This window comes from Oryzias latipes, chromosome 3 (genome assembly GCF_002234675.1).
Source record: "Oryzias latipes chromosome 3, ASM223467v1".
In the NCBI taxonomy this organism is placed as follows: domain Eukaryota; kingdom Metazoa; phylum Chordata; class Actinopteri; order Beloniformes; family Adrianichthyidae; genus Oryzias; species Oryzias latipes.
Genome location: NC_019861.2, coordinates 18,819,905 through 18,838,123, shown reverse-complemented (window position 1 = coordinate 18,838,123; position 18,219 = coordinate 18,819,905). Strand labels below are relative to the sequence as shown.

Genomic DNA, 18,219 nt, shown 5'->3' with positions numbered 1-18,219 from the left:
TTTTATTGCTTAAAAAGAAGTGGGAAAGAAGCAAGCAGATATAATCCCACCCCTACTGAGTTACTCCAGTTTCTTTTGTTCCTTCTACTTGATGTTTCCGTCACTTGGGACTGCCACATCCACCACAACGACTTTCCTCTTTATCCAGTGTCTAGTTGGTTCGCCATTACCATCCAGTCAGTCTGGATCTGGAAGTCCCACAGGATCTTTGCTCTCTTATTCTCTCCCATTTTTGGAGGTGTTTCCCATTTTGACTTAGGGGCCAGTTCCTATTCTGCACACATGTTCCCGTATATTGTTCAAGCCACTTACTTGGTTGTGGCTCTCCATGTATGCTTTACATATAAATATTTTACGTCTCTCTCTCTCTCTCTCTCTCTCTCTCTCTCTCTCTCTATATATGTATCTGTATTTATATCTATATCTATACATATATATATACATATAGAGAGAGAGAGAGAGAGAGAGAGAGAGAGAGAAGAGACGTATAATATTGCCTACTGGCTAAAGAAACTCACCACACTCCACGAGCGCCTGGACAAATGAACCACCTGCTAAGAGATGGGACTCACCCCGAATGGCTAACGAAGGGCAAACGATCCTGATCCAGAAGGATACCTCAAAGGGTGCAGTCCCATCCAACTACCGGCCAATAACCTGTCTCTCCACAACATGGAAGCTCATGTCAGGTATCATTGCAACCAAGATAAATAGGCACATGGATCAATTCATGAGTAACACACAGAAGGGCATTGGTAGAGACTCCAGAGGAGCCAAGCACCAACTCCTGGTTAACAGAACAGTCGCTCAAGACTGCAGGTCACGACACACTAACCTGTGCACAGCCTGGATTGATTACAAGAAAGCCTATGACTCAATGCCATACACGTGAATCACTGAATGCTTGGAGCTGTACAACATCAACAGGACTCTAAGAGCCTTCATAGAAAACTCAATGAAGCTGTGGAAAAACCACCCTTAAAGCCAATGGGAAGCCACTTGCACAAGTGTTCATCGAATGTGGGATGTACCAAGGTGATGCTCTGTCCCCACTGCTGTTCTGCATAGGTCTGAACCCCTTTAGCCAAATAATCACCAAGACTGGCTATGTATACCAACTCAGAAATGGGGCCAACATCAGTCACCTCCTCTACATGGATGACATCAAGCTGTATGCTAACAGCAAGTGTGACATTGACTCCCTGACCCACACCACCAGGATCTACAGTACTGACATTGGGATGTTATTCAGGCTCGAGCCAGATAGGGACAAAGAGACAAAGAGAGGCAGGGTAGTTGTGTACCTCGTTTACCAAGCAATTCTCTTGGTTTGTCACGCCAAGTAATTTAAGCTATCATCTACAGAAAAAACTCATCCACCAAGTGCTGACCTGGGTTCATCTCAAGCTCCTGACCATTAACATGACCAAGACGTCAAGACCTCCAGCCACGCCATCCCTCCACGCCACGCGACCTGCCAGCTTATCCTCATCCGCCTCGTCACTGAAGAGTCCACAACACTTACCTTCTGGTCCACTCCTCGTCTCAGCCACCTTAAGTGACGTTCTCCAGGGAGCTCCTCGCCAACATCCTAGAATGACAACCTGTTTTCTTTGCCAAGCCCTCGTGCGTCATCTTTCTGAGTTTCAGCGATTGGGTCTATTCTTGTCATAGTCAATCATGACAGGTGGCTACTATGAAGAACGTACAATATGACATATTTTCCGTTGTATTACATTTTTTTGTTATGTATTTAAGTCCATATGTTCTAATTCACAGTTTTGATGCCTTCAGTGTGACTCTACAATTTTCATAGTCATGAAAATAAAGAAAACTCTTTGAATGAGAAGGTGTGTCCAAACTATATATATATATATATATATATATATATATATATATATATATATATATATATATATATATATGTATAAGATTTGTTAAAATAACATGCAAACTCTAACCAAAGGATTTTTTTTTTTCAAAGTGTTGAAATCTAACCCTCTCAAATAAAATGCAAAGTGTCCATCATTGTATAATAAACATATTTTTGACTGCAACAGACTGATACTTTTCAGAAAAATTGGAGAAACCAAAAGCAAAAGGGGTAATAATGTCATAATCCTAAAAATCTCTCTGCTTTTTATCTTTTCTGATGGTAAATATTTTTTTGTTGTGTGCTTCCAGTAGCTTTTCATTAAATTCTGTGGCACCATTTCTAAACAGTGTTCCTTTTTGGGGCCCACTTTTATTTTAAACCCTGACAAAAAATTTGTTGCTAAATGTTTTACATATTTTTATTTCAATAAAATAACTATGGTTATAAATAACAAGTTAAAAGCAGTTTTTGTCTTCAATGTGTACAATATTTTTTCTTCTCCTTCAGGTAAATATAATGATTACAGTGGATTTTTCTTCAGAGCTTTCTTTAAAAAATATGTATTATCCCATTACTTTGACATAAAAACAACAGTTGGACATCTGGAAAGCAATGCAATAAAACTATACTTTCTTTCCTTACCTGCTTAATCTAACATAAGTTTAAATGATACACAGATAAGCATGCTTTCTGTAATAACTTTTTTTTCATTTTGAGAACAGGTTATCATTTGCAATTACTGATTTGTAGTAACAAACTTGATTTATTTATACTGTAAAATCTAGCCAAAACATATTTTGTTCTGATTTCTTGATAAAATAAACAATTGCAGGTCTTTCCTGGCTTCTTCCACACACCCTTTTGATGCTAATCATCTTCAGGGGTGATAGGTGACAAATTATCACTTGGTGAGACCTTTAAAAACTGTAAACAAAATGCATTAGGCTTTAAAGGTCAAACTTGCTGAAAAAAACTGGAAAACCAAAGTGAGTTTGAGAATTTTGAAATGCCCCAGGAACCTTATCACATGTTTCAAAATAATTCTGGAAAAGTGAGAACTGAGTTGTGTAAGCTCAAAGAGCCCTTCATGTGTGATATGAGGATCTTGGTATTTATTCGGATTAAGTTAACAATAATCTGTTGCTACTTTCTATACATTAAAATCATCTTTTGTTCCCTTATAAATTGTATTTTCTTTTTGTCCTGTGTTTCAGTTTATTCAGTGTTCTTTCAATGTACTTTAATAATCTGCATTTGGATCCTCATAAAAAAACACACTTCATGACACACACTGTCAAACTTTCGGATATTCAAAGCCTGTTCTCACACTAATTAAACCTTTGGAGCTTCTCAGGTTGTCAGTTTTCTCTTGACTTAAGAGAATCAACTTCACAAGGTGCACTAGTCTGACCCAAAAAAGTACATATCGCCACTTCTGACAAAAAAAACTAACATTAAATTCAGTTAAACATTTGGTACTTGCCTTGCTAAATGGAAAATACGTCGTACGACTGTGTGTCAACACACAAAACCTTTGTATCAACAAAGAAAAAGGTCAACCCTCCGAAAAATGTTAAATTTAATTTACTGTTCTGAGCTTCTCTTCTAATTTTTGCTGCTGCTTAGGCTAAGCCTTTTCTCCCTGCTGACTATTTCATTATACAGTTCTCCAACTTTTCTGTTGCTCCTAATAGTTTTTCTACATTGGTCACTCTTTCTTTTTCCATGTTTTCCACTTTATTTTCTGACATAGCTGATGTAGCTTTTGCCTCCTTTCCTCTCCACTTAAAAACCCTCAAAAGCAACAAGAAATTAATTACTTACTCTGTCTTGGATAAAAGTTTCATTGTTTCTGTCCTGAAAATGATTTGAGTAGACTGACTTCATCAAATATTGGTAGTTGTGTACAAGCGCACCACTAATGTATTCAGCATGCTACCTCCATGCACATCTGCAAGTCTTTGTGTGGTTCAACACAAATAAACAAACAATCTTTAGGGAAGTGCACCCTAACCTTAACCCTGACCCTAACCACAGGAAGTGCAGTGGCAGACACTAATGCACCAATACCTGTTTGAAGGACACTAAAGGGGATTCACCCAAATGCTTTTTATGACAAATACATATTTATTACCACTTGAATGTGTGTGTGGATGGGTGGAAAAAATGTATACGTATATATGCTTAGGTTGGAGGTAGAGCGTTTAGCCACCAAGCCCCTGTTTTATGGAATAAACTCCCAGCTCATGTAAGAGAGGCCGACTCAGTTTCTACATTCAAAGTTAGACTGAAAACATTCCTCTTTGGACAGGCTTATTGTCAGACTAGTTAGTATTAAGAGATTATTTAACTTAATGTTAGTTTGTTTAAATTAAACTTAATAATAACTATTTCTTTTAAAAGGCTGCTAGAAGTTGAAGCTGGGGTAACTATGGTGCATTGTGGTTCTGTCCTCTTTCGATTCATGTATTGTCCCTCTTTTCCTCTCCCCTCCTGGGGAGTGGGAGTGCTTCCAGACTCCTGTTGTTTCATCCGTGCTCCAGTTGCTGACCGTTTACCTCGTCTCTGCTCCTGCTCCTACACCTGGCTGTGGATCCTGCCTCTGGCTCATCTCTGGCTCGTCTCTGCTCTGTACCTGACCGAGTACATCGTCTCTGCTCCTGCTCCTACACCTGGCTGTGGTTCCTGTCTCCGGCTCGACTCGCGCCTTTGACTGTCCCCACAACCACGGCTGGATGAAGCTCGTCTGCTGGACTTTTATATATGTAGTTGTAGATTTAGATAAGTTAATTCTTCTCTAAGAGTTCTGGTAAATCGCCTGTCCGTCCTGGGGGAGGATCCCTACTTCATGTGGGCACCCCTGAGGTTTCTTCGTTTTTTCCGGAATCCGTTTTTTTTGGGAGTTTTTCCTTACCGCAAAGGGGGATCTAAGGGCAGGGATGCCAGTATAGCATAGTCAGTTTGTTAGTTCATTTTAGTATTTTCCTATTGAACTCTTTGTATTCGTGATCCTTTTAATTTCATGTTTTACTTCGAAGCCCATCAAGACGACTGTTGTTGTGATTTTGGGCTATACAAATAAATTGAATTGAAATTGAATTGAAAGATAATTGAAGTTATTATTGGTTCACATATTTTCCCTTGGGTTTGATCCACAGCTGGATTGATCCCACAAAAAAAGCACAAGGAACCCCCTGCAAATGTGTGATAGTATTGAGGAGAAGACAGTTTTACGCCACTCTCTCCATGACTCTGAGCATCACACAAAATGAAAGCAGTGTCAGAGTACATCCTGATAAGAGCTGACAGGATACCCATCCACCCCCCCACCCACTCACTCTCAGGTGAGATGCTTCAGAATGTTGGATGGACATTTACTGTGACACCAGATGCCATTTCTGTCTCTTCTCTTCGTACAGTCAGAGTACAGGATCACATTTTTCAGTATGAAGACTTTTGAATGATATGCAGGTCACTGGAAAAAGAAATTCATCATTCAGTACCATTTCTATAAATTCCTCAGTTACGCCATGAAACTAACGCAATTACAAAGTCTCAAATCCTGTCATCCTCTCATAGCAACTGCGTCACTGCATGTTTCTTCACTGCTAATTACAGAACCTCTCTGAACAAGTCGCACATCCCCTCTCCTCACTTCTCAGCTCTCACTTCAAGAAGATGATTTGAGTATTTTTCACTTAACTATGGCAGAAAGTGAAATGCTCTACAGGTGGGAGAGCTCTGTTTCTTGGTGACAAAACACTTCGAAAGATGAAAGACCTCTCATGAAACTTTGTTCAGAGCGCATATAGACTTCCTTTTCAACTTGAAAACTTTATTATGTGCACTGTACAGAAAGAAAATCTACAAAGCTTATGTGAATTTACTTTTAGTTTAAGTTTGTTTTAAATTTTGAGAACTTACCTGTCAAAAGGCCACAAGTACAGGATACAAGTGGGCAGAAAGTTCCAATTTTCTTTAGTTACCTTGTTAAACCTCTATTCCTCTTAAACTCTTACAGACACAGCTGTCAGCTAGCTAGTTTTTGATCATAAAATTGTATACAAGAACCATCCATCTTTCAAACCTGCCGAATCTCTTTTGAGGCCATAACTGATTGAGCCTATCCCAGCTGCTGTTGGGCAAAGGCAGGGTACACCTAGCCAGGTTGCCAGTCTGTTGCAGAACCACACACACTCACTCACATTCACAACTTGGGGCCATTTAGAGCCATCAAATAACCTATGAAGAATGTTTGTAAACCACCATTAATAATATGAATACATACATATTGAAATGACTTTGTTTTATTGTTCTAGTCAAAAGCTTTTAATATTCAAAAAGGTATTTAAGAAAAGGAAGGTGCATTGGCAAGAAACATTTGGGAGTCTTGGATCTATGAAGCAGACGTTCAAACACACAGCTTAATCAAGAAATGCTTCATTAAGTTGCTTGTCCATGATACCCAATGTCAAACTTTTTTTTTGTTTTCATTGCAAAGAACATTTGTTGGTTACTGTTTGTCTTCTCTTGAGTGGGCTTTGTCTCCATTGGGAGAGGCAGTGGCATCATCTCACTCACCTGTCGTTTTTGCATGTTGTTGCTGCATATTTGCACAATGAAGAAGTCACACCTTAAGTCAAGTAAGAAGCCTTTGGCTTCCAGACTGAAGCGCATTTAAAAAAAAAGAAGATCTGAAGCCATGTCGGTTTACCAAGTAACCACTAGATGGCTTGACTTCTTCTTCCACTTTCGGCTTCTCCCATCAGGGGTCGCCACAGCGAACAAGTCGCATGGTAAATTTGGCAATGTTTTACGCCGGATGCCCTTCCTGACGCAACCTTCGCAAACCGGGCTTGGAACCGGCAGAGGTAGAGAAGGGAACAGGGAGCAGCCCGGAGTCGAACCCGGGTTTCACGGACGGAAGGTGCCGCAAACCAGCACGAGCTAAACTGGCTCGACAATCTATTTATTTAATCAAAAATGGTCCACAGAAAAAAAGGCTGGTTTTTAAATTGTGTTTTTTCTCTGTTGCTATAATTTATGTTTATTGTGTGTTATATAGTTTTGTTTGCATCATCAATTTTTTTTTTTGCTTTAAGATCATTACCTACAAAAAGTATTTTCAAATGAGCTATAAAACCTCAGCTTAATGACAGAAGATCATATCTGGCCAAGATAGGAACCACCCTAAAAATAAAATACTGGCCGGCCAGACATACAACAGTAGACAGGGTGGTCAAAGCTGATTTGAACATACATGTATGTTACAGACATTGGCTATCGTGCACTGCAAATTTTTATATACATTTTAGTAGTTAAAAAAACATCGCAGTTCTGTGAAGAGTGACAATTGTTTATCTTTCTTTTAATTGCAGACAAGAAAAATCCAAACAATGATGTAAGCAAATTTTAGGAAAGGTTCTGGACTGGGACAACAATTTTTTTTTTTAGTATTAACAGAGCTGTATGAATTTCAACATTCAAGGAATGGCTTTGATTATTATCATTGATTCAAAAAGGCAATTAATTATGAATTTTGGAAATCAAGTTTTGTGAAATAAAATATGAACTTTAGTATTCTCTCATTATTTCAGTTTCTTAAAAAAATCTGTTAAAATCCTTGGTAAAATGTATTTTTTGTTAGAAGAAGCTTAAGCTCAGTTTGTACAAAGATCAAACTATAGTTTCAAAAATAGCAGATAAACCTGTTTTTTATTATAATAGTAAATGCCAAAATGTGTTGGAGGAACATTCACTTTTTTTGGCTTAGTTTTCACTCCTATCTCCTAAAATCTGTGCTCTAGTTTCAGTCTTCCTCTTGGAACCAGACCTGAAAACACCACAGAACCCCACCCATCAGCCAATCTGTTATAATTAAATGCTCATTTGACAGCAATTGTCCAACTTTAATGATAAATGAGCTTGACAGGGCAGCAAAAAAAACACAGATGAGTTTGTGGTGCATCCATTAAACCTCTAATGATGCTAAAGAAGCAATGAGTTGTATTACCATGAGCATTTCACTGGTGACAGAGTTGGCCAAGTCGGAGACAGAAGAGTTGGCTTCGTTGCTCTGCCCCTGTCTGCGTCCAGCCTCTTCCGCTGTCTGACCTCTGGTGCTGCTGCCTGGTTTGTTACCAGGTGTTCTGGTAAAATGAACACAAACACTGAAATAATTATCCTCACCTTCTGCACTAATGAACATTACGGACACAAAATGTAAATTTTGACCAAAAGTGGCACTTTTACAAACCTATTTGTGGAAGGCCGTTTTGGGCAAAAAGAAATCATTAAACCTTCACGGAAAATGTTTAAAGACAGAAATGAAAGAAAAAAAAAGAATGTGTTTAGACATAAGCAAAATATTTAATCAAAATAGGACACTACAATCTGTAAGAAATGTAGAGAAAAAACTAGGTATAAATATTTTGTTAAATTTTGCTCAGTTGAACTATAAAAAATTGTAAAACTTGGATATTGATTCAAACTTTTTTGTTTTGCTTGTCAAAATTGGTAGTGATAACAGATTTTTCTGTTTCCTTGTTTCTTGTTGGGACACTAAAGCAAAGACTCACTTCATTCAGCTAACCCGATTAACCAATGAATTGGAAATAAAATATTCTGGGTGGTGTTTTTCAGATAAAACCTTTTAGATGTTTTGTTTTTAAAATCACGATTCTATAAAGTCAAAATGATCACATATAGTTTAGAAAACTTAGTTATCAAACATATTAAAATCTCGTAACATAAAAACCAGAACCAAGGGAAAAAAAGACGAAGTGGAGTTGGTGTGAAGTGGATTGATTGCATTTTGTGTGTTCCCACTTAAAAGTGTCTCTGAAGTACTGTAAGTGTTCAGTGCATCTTGACCTATTTTTCAGATATTTTAAGAGCCACTACACTTGAGTGACAAAATCCATATAAACAAAAAATAAACCACAAGGAACTTGGCCGAGCATCTTCCGTGCATTGTGCAGCCCGATTTTTTAAATTGTAAATTTTCTAAATGTGGCTTTTTTTAACATAATTTTTCTGTCACATAAAATCTGTGTCTGTGACTTATTTGAAGTGGCTATTAGATTTCATATATTTTTTGGTGTGGATGGGATGACATTTTAAATTGTGAGAGCTGTTCTTTTTATATTTTGTTCAATCACCAGACAAAGTGATGCGGATGGTTAAGTTCACACTTAACCACTTTGATCAAAAACTTTTTGTTTGAAAATGTTTAACTTTTATTTGCATCTTTACTGCTTCATTGTTTCATATTGATTTTAGTATAAATTTGTGTAAACAAATTGGTTCTTTTAAGTTATCTGGGTTTTAATTAAAGTAAAATTAAGCTCTGTAAGAGAGACAATTAAGTTCGTGTTGGGTACCACAGGTTACAAAAAAGTGATAATAAAAAATGCTTGTGCGAACTTTTCTAGGACAGAAATGTGAGCCAGAAGTTAGATGTAAAACCAAAAAAATGAATTGAACACCGACCAGATACTTTGAAGAAACCTGACATCTGAATGCAGAATAAAAGAGGACACAAAAGGAGCACAGGCAAATGACAGATGTGCAGCAAAGAGACAAGCAGAAGTAGAGCAACACTGGATGTAGAAAAGAAAAAAAGAAACAGCGGAAGAGTAAAGAATTGATTTGTCACTGAGCGTTGGTTTCTTGTGATCTCCAGGTCAGAGCACCAACAATGCAGGTCCAACCCAATCCAGACTTTAATGGCTTCTGTTCCACAGCTTGGTAAATTACAGTTTACCTTTGCTGTTGCTGTCTAACAGCTGAAACATGCTGAATTTTTGGCTCAGGAGGTCAGAAACAATGCTTTTTATAGCTCCTACTATCAACCCACAATGCATTAGCTGCAAAGTGTTGCCTTAAATAGCTTCACAACATTAGGTAGTCGCCCACATAAAACCATAAGGCCTTCTCTCTTTGGGACTAACCTGACTTTCACATGCTCTGTTCATCAAAAACGCGCTTTACAAATTAGCTCAAAACATCAGAAATACATCTTTATTTCATGTAGAAATATTGGAAACTATGGTTTATGCTCCATTCTCAGATGTATTTATGACATAAGGAAAATCTTCTTTATTTTAAAAGAAGAAAAAGGAAAGATCTCAAAATTAATTAAAATTGTTTCTAATACTATGATCTAACACAAAATCAGTCTGAAACATTATTCCTTGAGAGAGTTTGCTCCTAGGATCCAGTTAACATTATAATGCAGCACTGAAGCAAAATACATGAATTAAAAAAAAGAAGAAAAAAAAGGAATGTGACATAGGTTGTGTATTTAGAAATAGTTGGATTGGTCTTCTTACATAACCCAAAGTGAACCATTACAAGTAATTCTCTCCAGTGTATATTTACTCTAATATAAACTGGTGGGTGTTGTGCTTCCCCTGGAAGGAGTCTGCAGCTCATTTCTAGAAGCAACTCAGTTGGACTAAAACAGTTTGGGGTTTGGGAACACTGCAACATGAAGCATTTTTCACTTTAATTACACAGAACATAATGCATACCTGTCAGCTGGGATCTTCAACCTAATATCTACTATAAATGCTTACTAGAAGAAGGGTTGGCTCTGTGACAGACCAGCCAAATCTCTGCACGACACTAAACTGAGGCAATTACTCTTGTATAAACACAGGGTCTGACAACACTTGTACCTAAAACATTGTCTTAAGCAAAACTGTAAAAATGTAGCAAGAAATGATTTTGAGTTTGCGCAAAGAAACCAATACATGACAAATATGGAAAACATGGCGGATCTACATGTCATTTCAGTTTCTTGAATCACTCACGTGTGTGAAAAAAATACTTATAGTTATACATACAATAAAGCATATTACCGTATTTATGAATTAAGGAGTTAAGGAGCATAGCAAAAAGAACATTAGTATAACCTTTATTTTTCCAAGGTATTTCTAACTGAAGACACCCAATATGGCATTAGAGTATTGCCTTCACGCAACAACATCTCCTGAATGATTTATAGTCAGTAGTATCCAAAATTATTCACTCTATTAATAAAATCCTCTGCAAAGGATACATTTGCCAAATAATTTGGAACAATCTAAAAATGGGTTCCAGCTGTTGAGGATAAAGTGAGAAAACCAATGACCCATTTTCTTAAAAAAAAGTAGTAAATTCAAGCAGAACAGGGCTTTCTTACTTGCTTTCAACGTTTCATATGCTGTAATATTTCTCAAATGGTAAGCAAAACGTCAAGAAAGCATCTATGTAGTTCTTGAAGTTTATTTTTCATATTCTGAACAATTTAAAACAAAGTTAAAGCAGGGATGTTTACACTTAGTAAAAACTGCCTGCTGCACGTGGAACTGCAGGTTCTCACAACAGATAAATGAAGATCTGCCACTGCAGCAGAGAGCCCTTGAGTCACGACTGCTGACACAAAACAGAACAGGGACATGGAGCTTTCAGACCCAACGATGAGCTGAGTTCATTCATGGATGTAAATACACATATTTACTCAATGTCAAATCCACACACCAGCTGAGACACACGCTCAGGCAAGGTGCCAAAAGCTGCATATTATTTCAACTAGACAATGCCCTCAACTTTACCTTCGCAAAGAAATAGAAAATAAATATTTAGACATGTAATATATGGGCTTTGAGGTAAGCAAATTAGGATTTTTCCTTCAACCGAAAAGTCAGTGTAACTGTAAGGTCCCACTTCTTGTCTGCCAGTGACTATCTCATCTAAAACCCAACACCAGTTGCATAATTCATCCTGTAGAGGTTGTTGCTCTGTGATGACTGAGACTTGTGCTCCCACTTAACGTTGTTCTTGGTACCATCATACATTTTACAGTTGCAGTAACCATGGTAACAAGAGCCTTAAAAGGAGGCCATCAAATCCACAGAAAGTTCCAAATAAAAGGGGGAGGGGGGTGTAATAGAATAAAGGGAACAACAACAAATACAGGAGGCGAATATTTGTGAGACCTTTTTTTTCAAACTCACGTCTTCATACCTGCAGAATGCATCTGCAGCCCAACAGCCACCTGCGACCCCACCTCAGCACACTCCTACAGTGTTTGTGAGCTCCCGATAAAAATAGCTCATTCATAAATATCAAAGAGAAGCAAAAAAAAACTATGGAAAAAACCTTTACCCCAGTGAAATCAATCTGGATGATCAGACTTGAGCAGGCTCAGATCCCACTGAACAATTTTTTGCCGACAGGGCAATGCAAATGAACCACAAAGTCAAGTATCTAAAGCAGATCTAATGAGCACACAAGCAGTCCCTGTGGAGGCCAAGGGTAAAGCCTCTAGAGAATGACCACTTCCCCAGTGCAGTTGTCTCAAAAAAACCACGACTTCCTGACCTCATGGCCTCAATCTGAGTTGAAAGCTATCTTCTTAGTTATTGAACAAAGCAGGTCATTACATCTCTGAGGACAATGTTAGGATGTCTTATCTTCTCCCATGTCTCAGTGTCTATTGTCTGTTGTTCAGCATTGAGTAGGAAAAGCACAAAAAAAGGGAAAAAGAAATCCCTGTTCATTCAGCTCTGATTGAGATGTATTTTGGAAGTAATTATTGCACTGGAGGCCATGTTAATATGAAAAAAAATGCTGAGCTTTGGCAGCAAACAGCAGGAGTAAAATCTGTACTACCCTGTGTCCTGTATTGTAATTAATTGTCATGTTAACATGTTTTTTTTTCTTTTATGCAGTCAAGCTTTTAAGCCCACCTAATCAAAAATCTATAACCATCATTACATAGTCATAGCAACGGCCCTGTATAAGAGTTTAATAAATAGATGCTGTAATTAGTTTTTAAAATAATTTGTTTGTTGATTAAATAACATGTGCATTTTTATAGGATAATACAATAACATTAAGTGACTAATAAAGTAAATCGTTTGAGAATTCTGTATTGCACAAAAGCATAAAAAAAGAAATTCTAAAATCCAAAATAATTTAAAACATAGTTAATTTCTTTGGTGTGTATTTTTTGCCTTCTTAAAGTTTTTTGAGTAAGAAGTCGCAAAATGCAACTTTAGAAACGTAGAATGCGTTTTATGCCTGATTAGTTCTCAGTAGATCAATCGTCTAAATTTAGAGCAAATCAGAATGCAGAGATGACATCTAAATGATTGGAGCTTACAGGCCTTCATGAAGATGCTGGGGATGGAGACATCCATGTATAGAGTAATGGCAAAAAAAGTTTTACATAATCATTTTAAGTTTTAAGCAGAACCTCAACATAAACAAGAAAAATGGCGAGAAATATTGGAGCTATCCAGCCGTAAAGTTTGGAGCCAGATATCAGCTTGGATGAGGAAAACAAAGATGAACATGATAATACTTGTTTACAAGTGGATGGATCAGAATGGAACGGAGCAGGGAGCTTGTGGCTTGCCAATGGAAGCATTTTTGCATCTGCTCTTGACTCACATAAATTTGTATTAAAAATGCTTGATTTCCTTTATATATGTCCTCTATCATTAGAAAAATGCCACAAGAACATTTTGAAAACACCCAAAACACAATTGTCATCAGAGTGGGTCTGTAAGTATTGGTTTCTCGCATTCCAACAGTGAAACAGCTGCTATAATAATTTACTAAAATAATAGCTAATCATAAAAACTGTCCAAAAAGCAAAATAAACAAAATCCAAATCTCAATTATAAACAAATGAATTTAAAATATTCTACTATTTCAATCAGATCTATTTAAAAACTTGACATGTACTTTAAATTTTTTAAAAATATTTTATAGGTAAAGGCATTTCTGTGGTTTTTGCAAGCTGCTGTTCTATTCGGTTTGGAGTGTATTGAGGTGCAACTCGAACGCAGTCACTTTCCCTAATGACTTCAAAACTGTGTTGTTACTTGTTTTTATTTTGCCAAATTAAAGTAGAAAGTATAGTAAGATAAATTAAAGCAGAAAGGATAAATCCGAAAATGAACAAAAAAAGTATTTACTGTTTATTTTGTAGGACGTAAAACATCATCAAAACTTAGATTGTGAAAGTAAAAGAGTTAACAATTTCAGTCCCTCCTAATCTCATCAGGCTTAGAACTGGTTGTAAAAAATAAAAGCAGACTCACAGGAGTTTAAACAAATAAATGATCGCTCCAAAACACCACTCACAAACATTTTTTTTTTCTTTTGCATGCCCCGCAATGAAACAGATTAATGAGTGTGTGTCCAAGGTGACAGTCATTTAAAGTGACAAGGCAGCAGTGATGTGACATCATCCCATCAGTACTGTAAGCCAATCCACAGCCTCGGGAAAGGGGAGGATCAGGTGAGGAGGAATAGGATAAAACAGGAGGGCAAAAGACCAACAAAAAAAGAAAGTATTCCATTAAGCTAGAGAACGCAAGAAGGGGTAAAACGACAGAGGTGAAGGATTGAACGATGGCAACAGAAAATATACTGAGAAGAGGAAAGCAATGACGTTAACGGAGGAGAAAAGGGAGACAAATGAGAGGAAGGGTCTGAATGAGAAATGTCTCACTACTAACATGCTGTATCTGGGTCCTGCTGAACATACACTGGGCCTGAGAGACCACAAAATACAATTGAGGGCCCCATGTTTCATGATGGATGAGGCTGGGGCTTCAGTGTCAGCTCACTCAGCGCTCCCCCGTCAGCAAGGACAAATCACTTCATGACCGCCCCCCTCAGCATGGCAAACACAAATAATGATGCCATCTACACAGATGGACTACTTTGATACTTTTGGAAGATTTTTTTTTCCAAAACCACAACTTTACTTAAAATAGCAGAAAAAGAGCAGTTGTGATAACTATTTCAAATTAAAAGTCCATGTCAATGATGTTTGGCATCTTTTCCCTGCATGATCTCTAGGCTAGGTTATGATTAAATATATTTTTTCAAAATGTCTCATTTGTTTTGATCTACATCACTTTCTTTTCCAATCTTCTTCACTTCTGGTCCACCGAGGAAGCAGTGGAGGGTGTGGAAAAGTCAAGAGCTGATTTGACTCATAGTTGCTGGCTGACACAGAAGTCCGTTTGAAATTCAGTCGGAACAAATGGTGATGAAACTTGTGCTTTGCACTGTGTCTTTTTGTACATTGTTATTTTACGTGATTTAAAATATAAGTTATTAAAAATATAATATGGAAAGCTTTTATTTTATGGGCGACCGTGGAGCAGTGGTAGGGCAGCTGACCCATTATCGTAAGATTGCATGTTCGATTCCTACCTTCTACACCCACGTGTCAAAGTGTCCTTGGGCAAGACACTGAACCCCACCTTGCCTCTGGTGGTAGGTTGGCTGCCAGTGTTTGGCAGCAGAGCCGCTACCAGTGTGTGAATGTATGGGTGAATGGGACTGTGACTGTAAGGCGCTTTGGGCCTTCAAGGAAGGTAGAAAAACACTCTATAAGTATACGCTATTTTATGCTTCAATGTGAACCTAAATTACTTTATGGATGTCTTAAAGACAAAAAATGTAATGAAGGTGGAATTTTTATGACCTTAAACCAGATACAATATGAATTTGTAAAAAAAGGAAGCATCCACATTTCAACATGTAAATGTGTGATAAGGAAGCCGTCTGACTTATGTAGGGCAGCAAAAAAACAACTATAACGTGTAGAGATCTTTACAATCTGGAATAATTTTGACAAACAAAACTTAAAATCTTTCTGCTCTAATGGAAATAAATACCGTAAGCTCATTTTACTGACACAATAATTCAAAGAGATTTTTTTAGCTCTCCTGTGTCTGATATTTGTCAGTATTTCAGATCAAACAATGTATAATCAAAAACCAAAACAAAGAGAAAATAGATTTTTCAAACAGCCATCTGTAAAATGCTTAAACAAATAGAAATTCTGTAAGGAAAGTGTTATTTTTTCAAACCTGATGTCTGATTGGTCTCTACTTGTTATGCTGGTGCACTCAGCTTTACAGCGACTTACAGTGAGGCATTTTGTATAGTAGGAATGTTTCAACAGAAGGCTTCTTTACATTTTAAATGTGCAGACACACTGAAAGCTCCTTGGTTCAGCTTAAAGAAAAAAAGAGGGTATTTGCATTACTTAAGAGACCATTTGTACGTACAGTTCCTCAGAGCACATCAGGTCTTGTGCAAAATATAGAATAAAGACAGATGAAGGAAATATTTCTTGAATTTGAAACAGAACATTCTGCATTTTTGTCATAATTTTCAATTTGCTTTGCATAAAAGTAAAACAGTGTTATTATTCAATCAGATTTAAATCACTGCAGCCAATTGTACAATGGATGATCTTTTGTAGAAAAGAAGAAGTCTCTTTTTAAAAATGGTTCCTTTTTTCTACGTTTATGATGGGCCTTTTCTTTGATTATATGTGATAACTTGAAATCCTTTCATAATTCCCGGAATAAGCCTCCTTATTAAAAAACATGTTCCTTTTTCAAGATTTTATTTTAATAGATGAAAATGAGGCACAACAAGGCCACAGTGGGAAGAGGAAAAAAGTCTAAACGAAGTAGATCCTAAGTTGAACATCTCAATCTTAAAACAAAAAATACAACATTTGGGATGTGTGGGGGCTATTTAGCCCTTTTATTGGACTGAGATGTAAAACCTAAAGAAAAGTGAGTAAACCTTGGGAGTTATTTTGATAAAAATAAAGATAAAATAAATATAAGTCAGCTTGACATTTGGGCAAACGTGATTTTGTCTGCTTTTGTCTGCTTCACCCTAATAACTTGAAAAACAGAAATACATTTTTTAATGCAAGTTATGTATATTTGTTTTTACAAAAATGAAGGCTAAAATATTTGAGCAGTGTTCTTAAATTTGAGAATTTGATCCAATAATCGTCAAAATTTGTGCTTGGTATGTTATTTATATTTGAAGTTTGAATTTTAACAAAATTGTGTCATCCTTTGTCAGATTTGATAGAAAGTTAAGTTGATATTCCCAATACTCTAAGTAAGGGTATGAGGACTGTGCACCCTATAGAATTTGCAGCAAAGTCTTGGCTTGTATTGCATGATACTGTTATGCCTTATAGAAAGCATTGCACATTCAAAAGCTTTGTAAAGTCAATGTTTATGAAATATTCTTGGGCTGCTGAGGTCTTTGGAGTTTATTCATTTATTTCCCTCTTGCATCTCTGTGAGAATCTCTGAGCTCATTAAGATGCAGCTCTGCAGCGCAGGTTCAGCTTTCTGAGATGATAATAACACAAACAGTCTCAGTGCCTCCATCATCTGCAGGTGGATGATTATGCTCAGTCCACTGCAGGGTCTACAACCGTGATCTTTCTTACATAATGTGGCGCTACACAAAAACAATCAGGGCTTTACTTTAACAGAGTCAGATGTGCTACATTTTATTAGACACTTCATTATGACCACTTTGGTGTCTTTAGGTTTCACTTCAGAAGCTTTTAAATATAAAAAAAATAGGTATTTCAGGTTAAAAGCTTGAGGTGGTCCGTTACATTCTGTGCTTGTGTCCAAACCTTAAGGGGGCAATTTAAAAAATGTCCTGCTTCACCATCAGCATGTACCAAAGCTCTTGAAATATGCAGGAAGTTGGCCAATGTCTAAAACAACCTAATGTCCAAGTAAATTACAGCGATTTTCCATCTTTCATTTTTATGAGTCACGTCTTTGAAAAAGATGTGTAGAAATGGTATTCAAAACAAACAGAAAAAAACACGAATAAAAAAAAATATTGACCTTGCAAAAAAATCCTGAACCACGAACACATTTTGTGAAGTGAAACATCACATTTTGAGATTTACCATTTACGGTACTGGGATGGCTTTCGGCAGAATAGACCAATAATGGATTATTGTCCTTTTGTCTGCTCAAATAGGCTACATTGCAGAGTGGTCATCTTTTGTTTCCAACCAGCTTATGGCTTTGAGTGGAAACAGTGTGAATTAGCATAGAACCTGATAATGGTTTTGATTCAGTCACAGGTGTGCATTAATCAGAAGCCCATAGGTGAATGTCAGAATTGTTGTTAATCTTTTGTTAATATTTTCCAGACAGCAGATTTGTATCGTGCAAAGCTTTAGATTGTTAGCCATTAGTAAGGGAGAGGCTGATATATCATACAGAATTTAAATTATTGCAGAATTTTGTTAAATTTATAGAATAAAAAAAATAACTCCTACATACAACTTTATGTATCTGAATAAAACACATACAGACCACTAATAAAGAGTGATAAACATGACTGAAAAGATTTGGCAACATGAAGAGAGTTGATTTCTTGTGTGTGAAACATTTGGGATCTATGTCCAATATTGTTAGATGGGTTCACAGTGTTTTGGGGTTCTTACCAGAAACTGTAGTAGACTGTAGTTTAAAACC

The 18,219-nt window shown here is 36.9% G+C and overlaps 1 protein-coding gene across 4 annotated transcripts in view; it reads right to left on the bottom strand.

Annotated features, from left to right (window-relative positions):
- LOC101166118 (synaptotagmin-7) overlaps positions 1-18,219 on the bottom strand; it is a 100,185-nt gene that overhangs the window by 8,115 nt on the left and 73,851 nt on the right. For all 4 annotated transcript variants that reach the window (XM_020713656.2, XM_020713661.2, XM_011489545.3 and 1 more), the window contains one exon: positions 7,890-8,025. In XM_020713656.2, coding sequence (XP_020569315.1) covers positions 7,890-8,025 — 136 coding nt within the window. The remainder of the gene's footprint in view (positions 1-7,889; positions 8,026-18,219) is intronic.